The sequence below is a fragment of the Apodemus sylvaticus genome, chromosome 8 (assembly GCF_947179515.1).
Source record: "Apodemus sylvaticus chromosome 8, mApoSyl1.1, whole genome shotgun sequence".
NCBI lineage: Eukaryota > Metazoa > Chordata > Mammalia > Rodentia > Muridae > Apodemus > Apodemus sylvaticus.
Window position 1 is genome coordinate 5,755,141 of NC_067479.1, and position 20,178 is coordinate 5,775,318.

Here is a 20,178-nt window from a genome sequence, read left to right on the forward strand (position 1 = left end):
TAATGGACCTCCCCGTACATTTAGAAGCAGATAAATCTCACTTGGCAATTTCTTAAACTCTCCTATTTCCTTATAGCTGAGACATGGCCAAGCAAATATAGATATGTAAGAATCCATCTTATAACAAAAATTCTGCTTTGCTTCAACCATTTATGTTATTATGGTAAAAAGGGCATTCCAGAAATTCCAGTCACTAGTTCTAAGTCACTGCCTTTCAGGACAGATGGTTTCCAAACAATAGCCCAGACTAAGGATATCTGAAAAATCTTATGAGGTCCCTGCCAGAAAAATGAGTATTTGGGCAGGGTAAAAAGAATTTACATTTGAATTGGTTCCCTAGCCACCTCCCCCCACAAGTTAATCTAGTTCCATCTTTAGCTCTTGTTGCTTGCAGACAGGCTATCTCAGGCCCACCTGAATAGCAAGGGAAGTTTTATAAGGAACTGGCCTTTTGTTGTTACAGGCCTCACGCAGGGAGCCCTTAAGGAAAACAGCCTTTCTTGGCTTATACAGGTGTGATTCAGGATACAGTAATACTCAGGAAGACTCAGTTGAGAGGCAGACAGAGACAGTAGATACTTTTGATTTACAGAGAGGCAGTAGATTCTCTCTACCTGAGAGAGAGACACTCCAAGGAGGAATGAGTTAGTTAATTCATCAAGCTGTAGCCAGTTAGCTTTACCAGGCTGGAGGCTAGAGACTGCTACCAGAGCTAACCATTAGAGCTGATCGCCCAGGGCCCATGATGGCCTCAAGCATGGCACAGAGAAGAATGCAACCGGCAGACTAGGCAGAAGTACTCTTAAAAGACAGCGCGAGCCAGACAGCTTCCCAGGCTCTACAACGCTGCCATTTTCACCTGGAAGCTAGACATGAGAACGCCAGGAGGCTAGGTACGAGAACCATCCTTCTTCAGCTCTCGGGCCAGCACTACATCGAGACCAAGATGAAGAAGCAGTTTAGCTGCATGGGCCCTGGACTTTGGGTAAACACCCTGTATTGCCCGAGAAAGCCTAGCTAGCCTTTTACAAATGTATATGATGCTTAATTCGAGATGTTACCTTGACTGGACTTTGAGAGATACCTGAGAAATACACTCAGATTTTAAACCACTTCTGTGGTCATGTCAGTTTGTCATGCTTCCACTGGATCTGTGTCTTCCTGGACCAAGAAACCCTGCTTACTCCCGCGGCAGACCCACGTGGTCTGTAACAATATAACATCTATAGGAAAACTCAAATAATTAGTAATTATTGCATATTAAAGAAAAAATCAAAATTCCTGGGTTACCTTAATTTCTCTGATATGCTATTGGTTTTGCAGTGGGATTGTCTTTCTTGTTTTAGAAGACTAAAGTCCTAAAGAACTTTAAGACTACAGCAGAAGTGAGGGGAGCACGGAGACTTCCTGTCTCCTCTACGCATTCAGAGGAAGAGCCTCCTCACTCAGAGATCTTCACCCGAGTCCACTGGCCTGGAATGACACATTAGTGTCACTTAAAGTCTGTCGCTTAGACTCTTAGTATTGCACATTCTGTGAGTCTAGACAAACGTTTATTGGCCTTGCTGCAATTTTATTGCCTGCGTATTTTGCTTTTAAGCTCTTTATGATATTTCCAATAATTACCCTTAAAAATTCAGATAATGTGTTTTCATATTATCTATAAAATATAATTTCTATTTTTATATATGCCAAAATGTGTATATCTATTAACAGGTAATTACATATGTATATGTGTGTGTATGTATGCGTGTGTATGTGTGTGTGTGTATGTATATATATATATATATATATATATATATATATATATTAGAGAATATAAAAAATGAGGCCATTAAAGCTAGGTAATAGTAACAGAAACTATAGGGCTAATTGTTCTAAAGGAAAGATTAATTTTTTACTTTGAAATAAAATAGATGATATGAATGGAGAGTCCCATTAAAAACTAGAATCCTTAACCATATAGACACAGAAAACTTTTTACTCTAGATTATTAAATAGTTTTATTTTTACTCAGATGTAAATGGAAGATAATTAGTTTTAAGTATTCATTTGTTGCAGTCTGTTTGGCTTAAGCAACTTTGAAGTTTTTCTGTGAAATTCTTGTCTTAGATTCTAAAAATAAAGAGATCAGAAAAGCCTTTGATGCTATTTTAGCTAAATTTTTATAAAACATAGACATTTTTATTAAATTTATTTTCCACTTTACAACCCAATATCAGCCCTTACTCTCCTCCCAGTACTCCCTTATGCAAGTCCTTCCCCCATTTCACCTCCCCTTCCCTTTTGAGAAGGACACCCCCCTTAGGGTGTCCACCCACCCAACCTCACCCCTATTCTTGCACTTCAAGTCCATCAAGTCGCTGCAGGACAAGGTGCATTCTCTCCCACTGAAACCAGACAAAGCTGCCCATGTAGGAGCCGGGATCCACAGGCAGCAGACAGGCAGGCAGGCAGGAAGAGAGCAGGCAGGGAGAGAGGCAGCAGGCAAGCAGGCTGGGAGGCAGCAGGCAGGCAGCAGGCAGGCAGGAAGGGAACAGGGAGGCAACAGGTAGACAGCAGTCAGGCAGGCAGGAAGAGAGCAGGCAGCAGGCAGACAGGCAGGCAGGGAAGCAGCAGGGAGGCAGGGAAGCAGCAGGCAGGCAATATGCTCAGGGTCAGCCCCACTCTAGTTGTTTGGGACCCACATGAAAACCAAGCTGCTCATCTGCTACGTATGTGCAGGGGCCTAGGTAAAGCCTGAGCTCACTCATTGGTTAGTTATTCAGTCTCTGGGAACCCCCAAGGACCCAGGGTAGGTGACTCTGTTGTCTTCCTGTGGAGTCCCTGACCTCTTTGGATCCCTCAGGGTTAGCTTTCCTGGAAAGCATTATTTAATAACCATTATTTTTGTATTGAGAGGTTCCAGGCACTGCTTCAATGATGGTAACACGAGGATGAGTAAACATGATGGACACTCAGTGCTTCTTCATGTGGTGGAGGCGGCACATCAGTTGCGTACACTGTGACAGGGTGAGCGTCAGGTGGTGGAGGCGGCACACCAGCTGTGTACACTGAGACAGGGTGAGCAGCAGGTGGTGGAGGCGGCACACCAGCTGTGTACACTGTGACAGGGTGAGCGTCAGGTGGTGGAGGCGGCACACCAGCTGTGTACACTGTGACAGGGTGAGCGTCAGGTGGTGGAGGCGGCACACCAGCTGTGTACACTGTGACAGGGTGAGCGTCAGGTGGTGGAGGCGGCACACCAGCTGTGTACACTGTGACAGGGTGAGCGTCAGGTGGTGGAGGCGGCACAGCAGCTGTGTACACTGTGACAGGGTGAGCAGCAGGTGGTGGAGGCGGCACAGTAACTGTGTACACTGTGACAGGGTGAGCGTCAGGTGGTGGAGGCGGCACACCAGCTGTGTACACTGAGACAGGGTGAGCGTCAGGTGGTGGAGGTGGCACACCAGCTGTGTACACTGAGACAGGGTGAGCGTCAGGTGGTGGAGGTGGCACACCAGCTGTGTACACTGAGACAGGGTGAGCAGCAGGTGGAGGAGGCGGCACAGCAGCTGTGTACACTGTGACAGGGTGAGCAGCAGGTGGTGGAGGCGGCACACCAGCTGTGTACACTGTGACAGGGTGAGCAGCAGGTGGTGGAAGCGGCACACCAGCTGTGTACACTGAGACAGGGTGAGCAGCAGGTGGTGGAGGCGGCACACCAGCTGTGTACACTGTGACAGGGTGAGCAGCAGGTGGTGGAGGCGGCACAGCAGCTGTGTACACTGTGACAGGGTGAGCAGCAGGTGGTGGAGGCGGCACAGCAGCTGTGTACACTGAGACAGGGTGAGCAGCAGGTGGTGGAGGCGGCACACCAGCTGTGTACACTGTGACAGGGTGAGCAGCAGGTGGTGGAGGCGGCACACCAGCTGTGTACACTGAGACAGGGTGAGCAGCAGGTGGTAGAGGCGGCACACCAGCTGTGTACACTGTGACAGGGTGAGCAGCAGGTGGTGGAGGCGGCACACCAGCTGTGTACACTGTGACAGGGTGAGCAGCAGGTGGTGGAGGCGGCACAGCAGCTGTGTACACTGTGACAGGGTGAGCAGCAGGTGGTGGAGGCGGCACAGCAGCTGTGTACACTGTGACAGGGTGAGCAGCAGGTGGTGGAGGCGGCACAGCAGCTGTGTACACTGTGACAGGGTGAGCAGCAGGTGGTGGAGGCGGCATACCAGCTGTGTACACTGTGACAGGGTGAGCAGCAGGTGGTGGAGGCGGCACAGCAGCTGTGTACACTGTGACAGGGTGAGCAGCAGGTGGTGGAGGCGGCATACCAGCTGTGTACACTGAGACAGGGTGAGCGTCAGGTGGTGGAGGCAGCACAGCAGCTGTGTACACTGTGACAGGGTGAGCGTCAGGTGGTGGAGGCGGCACACCAGCTGTGTACACTGAGACAGGGTGAGCGTCAGGTGGTGGAGGTGGCACACCAGCTGTGTACACTGAGACAGGGTGAGCGTCAGGTGGTGGAGGTGGCACACCAGCTGTGTACACTGAGACAGGGTGAGCAGCAGGTGGAGGAGGCGGCACAGCAGCTGTGTACACTGTGACAGGGTGAGCAGCAGGTGGTGGAGGCGGCACAGCAGCTGTGTACACTGTGACAGGGTGAGCAGCAGGTGGTGGAGGCGGCACAGCAGCTGTGTACACTGTGACAGGGTGAGCAGCAGGTGGTGGAGGCGGCACAGCAGCTGTGTACACTGTGACAGGGTGAGCAGCAGGTGGTGGAGGCGGCACAGCAGCTGTGTACACTGTGACAGGGTGAGCAGCAGGTGGTGGAGGCGGCACAGCAGCTGTGTACACTGAGACAGGGTGAGCAGCAGGTGGTGGAGGCGGCACACCAGCTGTGTACACTGTGACAGGGTGAGCAGCAGGTGGTGGAGGCGGCACACCAGCTGTGTACACTGAGACAGGGTGAGCAGCAGGTGGTAGAGGCGGCACACCAGCTGTGTACACTGTGACAGGGTGAGCAGCAGGTGGTGGAGGCGGCACACCAGCTGTGTACACTGTGACAGGGTGAGCAGCAGGTGGTGGAGGCGGCACAGCAGCTGTGTACACTGTGACAGGGTGAGCAGCAGGTGGTGGAGGCGGCACACCAGCTGTGTACACTGAGACAGGGTGAGCGTCAGGTGGTGGAGGTGGCACACCAGCTGTGTACACTGAGACAGGGTGAGCAGCAGGTGGAGGAGGCGGCACACCAGTTGTGTACACTGTGACAGGGTGAGCAGCAGGTGGTGGAGGCGGCACAGCAGCTGTGTACACTGTGACAGGGTGAGCAGCAGGTGGTGGAGGCGGCACAGCAGCTGTGTACACTGTGACAGGGTGAGCAGCAGGTGGTGGAGGCAGCACAGCAGCTGTGTACACTGTGACAGGGTGAGCATCAGGCGTCTCTGCACGCTGTGAGGACCCGCAGAAGACAGCCCAGGCAGTGCTTGCAGCAGAGAGACGCTTAACATTTTCTAGTTGTGACTGCTTATTATCCAGGACATTTTAACATGATCCCAGGCATTTGGGCATGCAAATAGGTATAGAACCAAGAACCAAATGTTTAACCAATAGTAAGTCAGAAGGAAATTGATTTCAAAAAAATTAGGCCTACAAATAATTGTACCATTTATTAAAGATGTAAGCTAATTTGAAATTGAGTTTCACTAGTAAAATGGTTGTGCATGTTGTCTAACATATAATCCAAACATATATAAATTTGTTACTTACATGCCAAAGAATAACAGTAAGAAAACATTTAAATTTTAGAATTGGGGACATCACTCAGGCAGTAAACCGACTCTGCTGAGGCATGAGGCCCCAAGTCTGACCCTAAAGCCCGCGTGAAAAGGAAACCTGCCACATTGTTGGCTGGAAGCATGTGTACCCTTGGTTGATGTCTTGGGGTGTCTGGGTGTCTGAGGTCATTGTTCTTTCCATGGGGCTCCTTCAGCTCCTCCAGATCCTCCATTGGAGACCCCAAGCCCAGTCCAATAGTTGGTTGCTAGCTTCTGCCTCTTCATTTGTAGGACTCTGGCAGGGCCCCTCTGGAGACAGCCATGGCATGCACCTTTTGGTACACACAGCTTGTCGTAGTGTTGGGATTTGGTGGGGTTTTGGGAGGGGAGAAATTGGGAAAGATTTTACCATTGGCAATGTAAATAAAGAAGATACTCAATTTAAAAAAAAGAAAGAAACAATTTCAAGCAAAAAAAAAAAAAAGAATCTCCTTTCATAACATAATTAATTCTGATCCAAAATGCCTAGCAACAAACCTTTCACTGTTCAAAATAACAGTAATAAATAAATAATACCCCCAACAATGTCCAACCTGAATGCAAGATTGGGGTTTAGTAAAAAGCAGGCATGTAATAAAAAAAAAAAGATACAACTATATAGAGAATAGAAACCACAAGCAGTCTTGTTTGATTGTAAAAGTGCCGCTTTTTAATTTATTTCTCAAATTAAAAAAAAAAAAGGAAGCCTGTGTGTTCCGGTAACCTCAAAGACAGGTGGAGCCCTAGGCCTCCTGGCTAGCCAGCCTCGCCTACCTCGTGAGGTCAAGGACACAGAGAGACCTGCTTCACCAGCGATAGCATGATGACTGAGGAGTACTGCCCGAGGCTGGTCTCTGACTACCAAGTGTTGGCATGCTCGAACGCACAGACATATAACATTGCATTCTATAACTAAGCCATTACATTTCTGTATGTGCATAAAACATATGCAAAAAAACCACTTCTGCTCATAACACTCAGTAGCTGAGAATCTAAGCTGACTGTTTCAGCAAGCTCAGAGGGCTCAGAGCAAGGTGTAGACCACACTCAGGTAATGGAGTACTGAGGTGAGCGTTAGCTCTTTGAGGGCGTTAACGATGGAAGAGAATGGGGCAATGGCTGACGATTGGCATGAATGTATGGCTTATTAGGTTCTAATAGACAAAGCTTGTGTATGCCTGAAGTCACGTTTGAGGTATGTTTCTTGACATACTGTTGACATGCTGATTATGCTCGGCTCGCTGAAGCAGACGGAGTGCTTTCTCTCTCACCAGTGGTTTTCTGCTCACTTTACTACTCTCCGGTCTTTTTCAACTGCAGATTGCATTGGTAACTAACCCATCTGTGTAGTAACCCACATGTTGGAATATTTTGAAGTGAATCTTCCCAGTAGATTTTAATAGCAAGATTATTTTAAAATTATCTTCTTGATTGCTCAGAAAACACTGAAATAGACAAAATAATGTTTTCTTTAGAAGCTTCCCCAAACTTAAAATATGATGATTTGACATTGATTCAATTAGTTCTATAGGTGGGATGTGCCAGTAAACTGAATGTGAGATGCTAACATCTTTTTCCTTTTGTAGAATCAGATTACTCTTACTACAACCTAATTCTGAAGAAAGCTGGACAGTTCTTAGACAATATCCACATCAATCTCCTGAAGTTTGCTTTCTCTATACGGGCATACTCTCCAACTATTCAGATGTTCCAACAGGTAAAAATACTCAAGCATTACCTACTGAAGATGCATATCATAATATATATTAAGCTATTTAAAGTGAACATCATTGATTCAAAACAATTGTATATTTCCTTCTATAACATGTTCATCATTTTATTATCATTTCAGTCATTGATTTTGGCTGAAAAAAAGAAATAGAGTCTACTTGGAGTTAGGAAAACATGAGGACACATTGCCAGTGAAACTGCTTATAATAAAAATTTTATAGAATTAAAAAAAAAAAGAACTTCCATGCATGTATCTCCTAAGACAAGGTTTATTCTATTACATATTGCTTAAATTCTACTTGGAAAATATTTTACCTTAATTAGAACAGTAATTATTTTAACCAGAGTAACAGTTGAGGTTTAGGGCCATACTGTCACGATGAGCTGCTTAACGACATCATCGTTGGGGCTGTAGATCGCTGCTGATGAGCCACCACCTGACGGATGCGCCGCATTTGTGGTGATCCATGCGAAGCGCACCTGTAAAATCAAGGAAATTAAAAAGCTGCTGAATAAGGCTGCTTCCAGGTGAGTGCTGTGGGGAGAATCAAGAGAAGTGGCGTGTGGGGAAGAGAGTTGGAATGGGAATTTTAATATTCTAAGACATTGCACTAAGTTATCTGATGCTATTTATAGCAGTGTTTGTATGAAGCTTTTTATGTCGTTTAGTCCATTTTAAGGGTAAGGGGAAAAAAACTATGTTGCAAGTAGTTCTGAGGACACTAGGAATGTTTTTCATTATCACTGTGGGAGGAGGAGTCTGCCATCCCTTGCTTGCTTGCATATTTATCAGACACCGTGTAAATGTCTACATTTCTGTGTAAGGAAAACATCCCAAACATAGTGGCTTAGAGTAGTAATTACTTTCTATGCAATCTGAGCCCCTCTTCCACCTGGTCTCATCCTGTTTGTGCCTCAAAGACTGAAAGGGTGTGTAAGTGATGGTAACCAGCTTTACAAGTAAAGGTAGAACTTACTAGAAAGTGTAAATAATCGCATGTGCCTGGGAAATAGGTTGTTAGAACTGTTTGGAATGGCTGTGCGAGCCTACAGAACTCCCATGTGTCCTGAACCTATCCACCTGCCCGCCTGTCCACCTGTCTGCCTGCCCGTCTGCCCACCTGCCTGCCTGCCCGCCTGTCCACCTGCCCGCCTGCCCACCTACCCGCCTGTCCGCCTGCCAACCTGCCCACCTGTCCACCTGCCCGCCTGCCCACCTGTCAACCTGCCCACCTGCCCGCCTGCCCGCCTGCCCACCTGTCTGCCTGCCCACCTGCCAACCTGCCCACCTGTCCACCTGCCCGCCTGCCCACCTGCCCACCTGTCCGCCTGCCCACCTGCCCACCTAAGCTCACGCATAGTTCTTCGTATTAAAAACTAACTTTTTAATGAAGGTGTGCTTCTGTATGGCCTTTTATGTATTTGGAAACTACTTTCAGGGAATATGAACTGTAGTGAATGTAATTCTAATTAAATATAAATTTAATTGATTAAAATTATATTATTAAAATGTTCTTCTATTGACAATGCACCAAACTAGAAATTAAAGCATTTTTATAGTCACTTTTGGATAAACCAAATTTCTTCTTTTTTATTTTTACTTTCCTATTTCTATAGTTATTGACATTATGAATTCATTGATAGCAGAAAATATCAAGTATCAGGGTGTATGTCTGATACACTTGTTGACTCTCAATTCCTTTGAAAGTGTGTATTTTGTTTTTATTTTAGGCCCAGGCCTTACCTATTTGAAAGAGATCATAAGTTTCCCACAAGCAGTGAGAACTTACCGGTGATTATTCTCTATGCAGAAATTGGTACAAGAGCATTTGTGGAATTTCATAGAGTATTGTCTAAGAAATCACAAAATGGTAAAATCCTATATGTTCTCCGCCACTATATTAAGGTACATGTTTGCATTGTTTTTTGTTTGTTTAACTAATATTAGTAATTTGTGTTTTTCTCTTTTCTGACCCAGACTAAAGGTTTATCAATTTTATTTGTCTTTTGTATAGAAGACACTTTGATTTCTTGTTTGTTTTGGTTTCTGCAACCTTTCTGTCGCAGCACCATTCTGTTCCAGTATCTGGTGCTCCTTTCCTATATCTCCTTTAAAGTTTAGTTTTCTTACGTGCATCGGGATTCTTAGTAACCCTTGGGTTTCTGTGTTTCGAGCTGTTTCCTTTGTTGCTGCTGTAACATTTACTGTCAAACATTCATAAGGACCGCTTTAGTTGAGTGCAGGCATGTTTAGAACATGTTATTGGAGGAGAGCTATGAACAGAACCTGGGCTGCTCCAACCATTTCCTTCATATCTCGGGTTACTAGATCCTGAAAGAATCTTGCAATATTTTCAGAGTTACATTTAAAAAGCAGGGTAACAGCTGTGGTACACAAGCCACCGGGGGACTGGCCTATTCCATTAGGCATTTATGACTGAAATGTCTTCCCAGTCTCCTCTGTAGTCTCAATTTTTAGATTTTATCATGTGATTTTAGTGAAATCACTGCTATGTACTAGAAATGAGAAAATCCCTCTTAAATAATCTTAAAATTTTTGGTAAACTAGAATATGGCTATTTTAAATATCTACACTCCATACAATGATTAAAATATATAGCAGAAGCCTGGGTCCATTGAATGTGAATATGTTTTGTAAATATTAACATACTTGTCATGAGTTTGTGTGCCTCTAGGCCAAGCATTATTTACAAAGCAGTAAGATAGAAACAGTTCCTTTGTCAGAAACCTACAGTTAGTGGCAGGTGGAAAAGAATCTATAGTATCCTGTGTGTTTCAATAACAGTCAGGCAGTGGTGGTGCACGCCTTTAATCCCAGCACTTGGGAGGCAGAGGCAGGTGGATTTCTGAGTTCGAGGCCAACCTGGTCTACAGAGTGAATTCCAGGACAGCCAGGGCTACACAGAGAAACCCTGTCTCAAAAAAAAAAAAAAAAAAAACCAAAACAACAACAACAACAGCAACAACAACAAAAAGTGTTTCAATAACAATAGGAAATTACTAGAGGATCACGTGATGGGAGTAGAGTGTGCAGACAACACATTCTCTAGAGATGATTTCTTTAAACTCATAATTCTCAATCTTTTCCTTTCTTTGCCAGACGAATAGCAGCAGCACATTATGCATGTAACTTTCTACTGGGTGGAGCAGCCAGAGATAGGAGACATTAGCAGAAACTGGATGTAGGAGATAAAAGTGTATATTTATCTTAAGTTCACCAAGAATGATAATATGTCCCCTTGAGGATTGAAGCTCTGTCTTAAATACTCTTTGGAGAATATAACCAAAACTATACTTCTACTGGATCGTATTGTCCATGAGGATGCTTTGTACCATTAAATAATAACCTGCTACTTAGTGAATGGCATCTTCTCCGTTCACAGAAGCTGTCGTGTAAATCAATCGACATGTGATGTAGTGAAAATGCTCTTCCTTATGCTTCCTTGTGATCAGATGCCTTTTTGAGAGAGAAGAAGAGATAGATTTGTCTTACCTCTTTTGGCCTACAAGTGCTTCAGTTTACACATCCAAGCTTATTAGACCTTAATTCAGTTTAGATTTTAGTGCCTTTCAGAAGAAGAAAGTACATAGAAATTTAATAAACATTTTTCTTTTATTATGCAGGATCCAATTACTTTGTAGTACTGATAATAGAAACTGGCCATGTGGAATTGTATTTCCTTCATGAACTCTGACAAGATGTGTGGCCTTGCAACTGTAGTTTCCCAAGCCACCAGCTGCCATGTTGCTTGGGGTAGCTGAATGAAACTGAAAACTCTTAAATCATTTCAGCTTTTCCTCTCAGTGCATTTTTAAATAACTCAATTTGCCCTCAACGCAGAATTCCTGAGTTAAACTTTAGTGTGAGCAGTGGTTTTAAGTGCTGTGTATCCAAAGGTTATTCATACATGTTCTGATTTGGAAATAAAACAGACCAGGAGATAGGCACTCTGCCAATATACTTAATTTTAAGCCTAAGAAAAGCATTAGGGAAGATAAAAGAGGTATGCAGGCATATAGAACCGTCACTGTGAAAATTGTGCTAGGCAAAAACACATGGCTGCTTTTAAGAATGCAGCGCATGCAGATGGATTAAAACTAGCTTCTACCTGGATTAAAATCCAAACACAGGTGGTTGCAGCTCCATCGTAGGAGTATCAGCTGGAGATGAGGGAAACTTAGACTTCTTTCTACAATCATATCTATTCATCCGTGTTGCCTCTTGCAAAATGAAACGTGATTTGCCTTGCTTGTTGAAGGAATCTCTAGAGATACATTTTATATTTGTCCATTCCCAGAAGAAAATTAGCTACCAAAATTCTGATGAGTATTACAGATAAGTCATTACTTTGTGGCATTTGGAATACTTTAGTCATCAAGAGACCTGGAGAAAGATCTGAGTAAGATTTCCAAAGCACTAAGCACTGAGTGCTTTGTTGTCTCTCTCTCTCTCTCTCTCTCTCTCTCTCTCTCTCTCTCTCTCTCTCTCTCTCTCTCTCTCTCTCTCTCGTCTCTGGTTTCATTGTTTATTTTTGCCCACTCTCTGGTTGTCCTGGAACTAGCTACCTAACGAATGAGAAGCAAATGAGACTGAAGAATCCTAGCTAAACTTCTGTTAGGAAGGTATCATCAACAAAATTCTGGTCCTTTGAGAGACTGTGTAGAGAATAGAAGTGTCTCCCCCCCCCACCCCCAATTATAATAGTATTTCACAGTGGTTAAAAGCTTTTGTCTTGGGAAGTAACTGTAGCTTAGTGCTAGAGTACTTGCCTAGCACTTGCAAGGCACTGGGCACACACACACACACACACACACACACACATACATGTGCACATGAGCGCACGCCTCCAATGTTAGCAGTTTGCTGTGTATCCTAATATGGTGCGGGTACATAAATGTAAAGTGAGATGCTTAACTAAATGTTTCTTCTTTTTCTAAAATAAATGTATTTAAACAGAAACCAAGCTCAAGGAAAATGTACTTATCTGGCTATGGTGTGGAGCTAGCAATTAAAGATACAGAATACAAAGCACTGGATGATATCCAAATAAAAAGTAAGGTTTCAAATGTTTAAATAAGACTTCTCTCTTTTCTGTTCTTTGGCATTTTTCTTAATATAAATAATGTATTTGGTCATGCTCACCTCCCCTCCCTCCCCAGCACATGTTCCTCTTAACTCCACATCCCTTGATTTTTGTTATAACCCAGTGTGTCTGTCTGTTAGTGCTTCCCACGTGCATGTGTAAAGTAATTATTTTAATATAAATGTAAGCAGTGAAATAATCCAGTGACTGTATTTCTTTACCTTATGGTAGTCCCCAATCACCACACAGAGAAACCAAGATTTATTTCAAGATACACTTCTATAGCTGAACAGTTAAATGACCCATCTTAACCTCTTATGCTTATCTGGCTACCTCCCATCCCATCCCATAATACTTAGATACTATTTTTTTCTTTTCTTTTTTTTTATTCGATATAATTTTTTATTTACATTTCAAATGATTTCCCCTTTTCTAGCCCCCCACTCCCCGAAAGTCCCATAAGCCCCTTTCTCTTCCCCTGTCCTCCCACCCACCCTTTCCCACTTCCCCGTTCTGGTTTTGCCAAATACTGCTTCACTGAGTCTTTCCAGAACGAGGGGCCACTCCTCCTTTCTTCTTGTACCTCATTTGATGTGTGGATTATGTTTTGGGTATTCCAGTTTTCTAGGTTAATATCCACTTATTAATGAGTACATACCATGATTCACCTTTTGAGTCTGGGTTACCTCACTTAGTATGATGTTCTCTAGCTCCATCCATTTGCCTAAGAATTTCATGAATTCATTGTTTCTAATGGCCGAATAGTACTCCATTGTGTAGATATACCACATTTTTTGCATCCACTCTTCTGTTGAGGGATACCTGGGTTCTTTCCAGCATCTGGCAATTATAAATAGGGCTGCTATGAACGTAGTAGAGCATGTATCCTTATTACATGGTGGGGAATCCTCTGGGTATATGCCCAGGAGTGGTATAGCAGGATCTTCTAGAAGTGAGGTGCCCAGTTTTCGGAGGAACCGCCAGACTGATTTCCAGAGTGTTTGTACCAATTTGCAACCCCACCAGCAGTGGAGGAGTGTTCCTCTTTCTCCACACCCTCTCCAACACCTGCTGTCTCCTGAATTTTTAATCTTAGCCATTCTGACTGGTGTAAGGTGAAATCTCAGGGTTGTTTTGATTTGCATTTCCCTAATGACTAATGAAGTTGAGCATTTTTTAAGATGCTTCTCTGCCTTAGATACTATTATTGATCTGGCTCTTTGGGCTCCAGATGCGTTTCCACGATCTCTCTCCTGACCCTTTCCTCACGGGTCCAGGTCCTCCATCCTCCTGACACAGCTGAATCTGAATCTCTTGCTCACTCTCTCGCTCTCTCAGGCGATGGACATCCCACACACTTCTCTATTCTGCCCAGCATTTATTTGCAAGGCAGAGAATAAATGGTAAGAACTGTTTACACAAACTCGAGACTGAAGATTCTTGATATAAATATATAAAATTACAATGCTGTATCCAGATAAACAATATGTGAGGGCAGAGCAGTCAGCACTTGAATAGCACAAGGGTGAACTTGGCAGTGTACAAAGGCATTATGCCTGCACACAGGTGTGCTATGCTGTCTGCTAAGGTATGTATGCTAGTCTGCGTACTAATGGGCACTCCCTCTTAAAGAAAAGTGGCTGTCACTCAGCAAGCCATCTGTCACCAGTAGCCGTGAACTCAGGGTGAGACATGCTGACACTTCTGACTAGCTTCCTCTTATACGGGGGACTCAGGCTCCAGAGAGTCCCTGTGTGTGACAGCCGTGTCCTGTCCAGAGCTGAGCATAGCTAGCACGCCTGTCTGCAGCCTTGCCGTCTTCCCTCCGCTCTGCAGTCTTCACTGCCCTGAGGTGGCAGCGCTTTGATACAGATACTTCATCGGTGGCAGAGCCCTGGGGACATTGTTTAAAGAACAAAACACCAGAAATAAAACTTGGTTAGTTTTCCTGGGAATTCCATGGAGCATGCTTTGATTCTATTCATCTCATTACCCAACTCTTCCGAGATATACACCTTCTTCTCTGTGCACCCCAATTGTGTCTTTTTAAAAAAAAGAGAGAGAGCAGTTTGTACTCCCAAGCATTCTGGATGTATGGCCTTCTACTGGAATAGCACCACCTTACGCCCTAAAAGAAAGCTGACTCCCACTGCCAGTGGCTGACTGCCGGGCGTAAGCTGACTGCCGGCTGGGAGATGAGTTTCTAGTCTGCCCAAGCCTGCTCGCCCTTCCTAGCCCGTGTGTCTGCCTGTGCTTGGAGACCTTTCGCTTACTTTACTAAAGTTGTATATCTGTCTTCCTCATTTCCCATCAAGTGTGGTATTTATCATGAGAGTCTTTTTCCTGATACCTATCCCATCAGAAATCATGGTAGACAACAAGTTTTATGTAATGATTGAGTGCAGCAGATATTTTGTTAGCACGTGACTAAATCTGAGCATCCTGCATTCCTGTGAGGCCCAGAGCATCAGCAGAGGGGGTGTGAGCACAGCTGCTGCCCGTGTGTGATACACGGTGAAAGGGCAAACCCTCCACCTCCTTACCCCACTCCAGCTCTGTTGGGGACAAGACCTGAGTATAACATAATATACCATTATTTTGTGAGGTCATAAGTGTCTTTCTACAGACCCTTTGACTGTCTTTAAGATTGCCTGAATTGTGCAGACTCACATTTATTAGGGTGTGGCTCCACTGTGAGGCCTGTAAGCATAAACCATGATTTGCTGTGGGGCCTCTTTCTTATCACTCTGGTGGATAAAATAGAAAGTTGCCATGAAGTAATTTATATAACATTCATTATGAATATGCAGTATGTATCTAGGCCCATTCTTAAGAAGAGTACATATTTATTTAGGATTATGGTAAATATACAAGCATATATGTTAACCTTGTGCATGAAATAAATGTGCATGAAATAAAACAAATAGAATTCAATATATTGAGAGTTTCATGTTCTTTTCCTAGCCTACAAATATTTATTTTTCTTTACTGTAGCTACGACTGATACTGCTATAGAAAATGAGACTGAAGCAGACGAGGTTCAAGGGTTCCTTTTTGGGAAACTGAAGTGAGTCTAAATAGAAATGAAATTGCCTTTATTTTGTACCTTTGCTTTGAAAGTGGTTCATTTGATATGCGATGTTGGCACATGCTCTTTTTATAGATATATATACTGTCTTAGTTTTCAGATTCTATTATTGGGATAAAACACCATGTCAAAGAGCAAGTTGGGGAAGAAAGAGTTTATTTGGCTTACCCTTCCACATCACTGTTCATCACCGCAGGAAGTCAGGAGAGTCCAACAGGGCAGGAACCTGGAGGCAGGCGCCAATGCAGAGGCTGTGGAGGGGTGCTGCCTCTGGCTTGTTTCCCATGACTTGCTCAGCCTGCTTTCTCTAGATCCCAGGACCCCAGCCCAGGCATGGAACCACCCTCAGTGGGCCGGGCCCTCCCCCAGTCATCACTGATTTTAAAAAAACGCCTTACATCTGGATTTTATGGAGGCATTTTTTAAACTGAGGCTCCCTCCTCTCAGATGACTCTGTGTCACGTTGACATAAAACTAGCAAGGACACATACACTTTTATATGCACACCATTGTGTTTATTAAAGAAATTACAGACAGTTAATGTCAAAAAAGAAAGGGAAAGCAGACACCCAAACTACAAACATGCCTGACACTCGTGAGTTCCACCTGGGAGATGACCGCCATGCCCGTGTGCCGTGGATGTGCGTCTGCGATCTTCCCGCACGAGTTCCAGGGACTGTTGTGTACCGCGATCCATCGTGAGGTGGAGCCCTGCATGGGAGTCGGAGTCGGAGTTCTCTCCTCGTGTTGCTCTTGAGCGTTTCTCTGTGCTCACTCACACACATTCGTCTTGGTACAGCTTTCAGGAGAAACATATCAAGTTAAGATACTTGTAATTCTTTAATTTTGATACATACTTATAAATTTATCTCCTAAAATTTACTACCACATCCACCCTAGAATGTGAATGTTTCTGTTTTTTAGAACTGTATGAACAACATACTATTTTTAATATTTTTTTCAATGCATAAAATGATTCTTTTCTTTACAATTATTTCACTAGACTGTCATATTTTATAGTTTGGATTTTGGAACAGACAGCTATTGACAGTTTGCTGCAAGGTTTAGCTTCCTTCTGTATCCTTATTGGACCTTGAGTTTCTTTACTTAATTGCTTATTCCTGACCTTTGCTTTTTTTTTTTTTGCTATATTTTTGCTAGTTTTTGAAACATTTGCCATGTATTGAATTATATACTATTGATGCTTAGTTTCTTACTGATCTTAAAAATGAAATATACTCAATTTACTGTTGTGTCTAAATTGAAATTTGAATTTTATTTCTAATATGGTAGGGCATCCCTTAGGTAATTGGAAAATAGAAATTTGGAACTTTTGACAACTTGTGTATGGGTTTTAATCAGAAAAAAAAGGTTCTATAAACAAAGCCTCCAATTTTATAGAATCATCTAAGCCTTGAAACTATGCAATAATAAACATAATAAAACAGTGACTCAGTTATCAATGTTTGAGCCAGTCCTACGCTGCTCAGCTGCTGTGGTGAGCCACCATGGCCACAGAAACATGCAAAGGAAAGCAGTGTTTGGTACTTACGGCTTCAGAGCTCGAGTCCATTGTTGTCACGGCAGGCGGGGAGCATGGTGGTAGGCAGGTGTGGTACCGGAGGAGGAGTTGCTGGCCACATTCTGATCTATAGGCAGAGAGAGAGACAGAGACCCACCACACCCTCTGTTTGTGTACACCCTGTGGTGCTGTCTCCTTCTGGATTACAGTTGTTACATACTTGAATGTATGTGTGTGCATACATTTGTAAGTAAGAATGCATACTTACAAAGATTTGAAGCATAAAGGTTATATTGTAATAATGAAATCTTTACAACAATTTGTAATAATTAATTAACACTCTAAAAATCTTTATTACAAATGAAGACAAGAGAGGCTTGGGCAGTGCCTCAGTGGGTAAGGAGTGCTCACTGTCTAAGCATGAGGACCTGAATTCCAATCCCATTTTACCCATTGAAAAAAACCAGGCATGCCCACACAGTCTTAGTGTAGCCCCAGTGCTGTGGAGGCAGGGTGTAAGGAGAACTGGGTCTCACTGGCTGTCAGCCTGTGTGCAGGCCAAAACAGCTTGTCAAGGAGTAAGGCAGACTGAGAGCAAAAGATGTGATGTCTTCGTGGCTTCCATATGTGTGCACCCTCAAATACATGTGTTTACCACATACATACACATGTGTGCTCTACCCCACACATGTGCAAAAGATGACTTCTAAAATAAATGTTCTATTAATAATGTGAACCATGTCTACTTAAAATTATGGTGACTCCAACCAGGCAGTATACACTACCTGGTGGGGCCTGTGACTCACATTCAGCAGAGAACTGCCTGGTCTGGCCTCAGTGAGAGAAGACATACCTAATCCTTGAGAGACTTGAGGCCCCAGGGAGTGGGGAGGTCTGTTTGGGGGGGTGGGGGTAGCGGTGCTGTGTGTGTAGATGTGGTAGCTGTTTGTTTGCTTTGAGACAAAGTATGTGGTGATCTGGATCTCACCAAGTAGACTGGCTGGCCAGTGAGCTCCTGGGATCTCCTGTGACAGCCTCTCCAGTGCCTGGATCACAAGTGTAAGATGCCACACCAGGTGATTGTACTTTTGCAAACTGAGTTCAGTCCATGTCCTTGCTCAGCAAGCATTTTAGTCTACCCACCTCTTAGAACAATAATCAAAACAGATTTTTTTTTGTATTTACCAATTCAAGCATCATCTGTAGTAAATCATATAACACTTCAAAGAATTTTTGTTTTGAAAAGAGTAACTGAGTTGTTGTGGAAGAACTCTGTGAATATTTCCCCTATTATAAAATAATTTATAATTCCAAAAGACATTTGAAGGCATGAAATTTATTCCCACATAAAGTTTTCTACAAAATTAAAGGAAGTATAGATTTCAAGATATTACAACCTAGTTGAGAAGTGGAATAAAACCCTATTGTTATTAATTATTTGTAAGATGTATTAACTAGTACTTTGTGTGGCTAAACACTAAAAATTGAATCCAGTTATCTCCCTAAGGTAACATTGTTTCCAGAAATGTTATTCTTGCTCATTATCTTAGTCAACAAGATCAGCAATTTCAGTGTCTTAAGGATATTTGTAATATTAGGAGCTAACGGTTAAGGATATTTGTAATATTAGGAGCTAACGGTGTTAATAAAAACATTCTTTTAATTTTGCAAGCATACAGGACTCACAAACATGTCCCTTCGTGTGTGAAGAGCACACACACATAACATTGTGGCTAGCCTTACGCATGAGAACACACAGGCCTTTCTGGCCTGTTCTTCATGGTCAAACAGAATGGCAAAAACCAGAGAGGTCTATTGTTAATTATCGAAAGGCTACTTATATGAAGATATTAACATATAAAATTAAGACTAGATGTTAAAAGGGTAATCTAGAACAAGAAAATTTGGGTAAAATATTCTCTTATAGAACATAAATTTCTTCAAGATTATTCATGATTTTTGTAAACCACTAAGTCTGTATCAAGTATTATAAACTATTTTAAGTTATTGGTTCACATTATTTTTTTCTTAGTCACTATTATTTTATTACTTTTATTTTTTTTACAGTCCAGTACTCCCTTCCTTTCTTCTCTCCTTCCTTCCTTCTCTTCCTTTCTTTCCTTTTTGTTTGGGCAAGGATGAGAGAAGCGATTAAACAGAAGGGATCCACCCTAAGCTTCCATCTATGGGAGCATGTTTGAGCTGTCCTAGCCTAGGGTGTGTCTCGTGCTCCTGTGATACCGGCAGTGGGGAGACACCTCAAGAGCATGCCTGCCGCTGCTGTGCCAGCCAGCCTGCTGGGTGAGGTCCATGGTTTGTAAGGAATCTGCTCTTGGGCACCTCACCATGTCATTTTAAATACATCTTTTCTCCATTTTATTATTAGATATGTACAATACATTTTTATTAAACTTTTTCTTAGACATGGAAGCTTCAATTTTGGACTATTTACTATCTAAACACAATAACAACTAGCAAGATAAAACCGAAACTTAAAAAAATAAAAAATAAAAAATACCCTAAAAACAAAACAAAAAATGGAGGAAAGGGTTCCCAGAACTCATGAGGCAGTGATTACAACAGCAGTGTTGATTACTAAGTTCTGAGCAAATACTCCCTTCTTCCATTTCATGTGCTTTGACAATATGAAAAGTATGAAATAACACTCATGCAAATGTAGCTCTCTTACCTTGACTCCCTTCCTAGCAGCAAATGCAGATTATAGGCCTCATCCGTGCACTCTTGCTATAAAGAGCTCCCCTGCAATTCCATCTGCTCCAGCCTGTGGGAAACAGCTGAGATAAGGAATCACCCTCAGTATGGTCCAGGTAGAATCTAATTCAGAGGTGTCCTTCGGGGTCCCATCTGTCCATTTTCCTTCCTGGGTCCATCCCCAGGCAAGCACAGATGCCTGTGTTGCTGGGACCACACCTC

The 20,178-nt window shown here is 43.2% G+C and overlaps 1 protein-coding gene across 1 annotated transcript in view; it reads left to right on the forward strand.

Annotated features, from left to right (window-relative positions):
* The window catches only part of Uggt2 (UDP-glucose glycoprotein glucosyltransferase 2), a 177,479-nt gene that overhangs the window by 12,140 nt on the left and 145,161 nt on the right, over window positions 1-20,178 (forward strand). Inside the window, exons 3-7 of the mRNA XM_052190641.1 lie at window positions 7,385-7,515; window positions 7,945-8,057; window positions 9,261-9,435; window positions 12,508-12,604; window positions 15,629-15,701. Of these exons, the coding sequence (XP_052046601.1) occupies window positions 7,385-7,515; window positions 7,945-8,057; window positions 9,261-9,435; window positions 12,508-12,604; window positions 15,629-15,701 (589 nt within the window). The remainder of the gene's footprint in view (window positions 1-7,384; window positions 7,516-7,944; window positions 8,058-9,260; window positions 9,436-12,507; window positions 12,605-15,628; window positions 15,702-20,178) is intronic.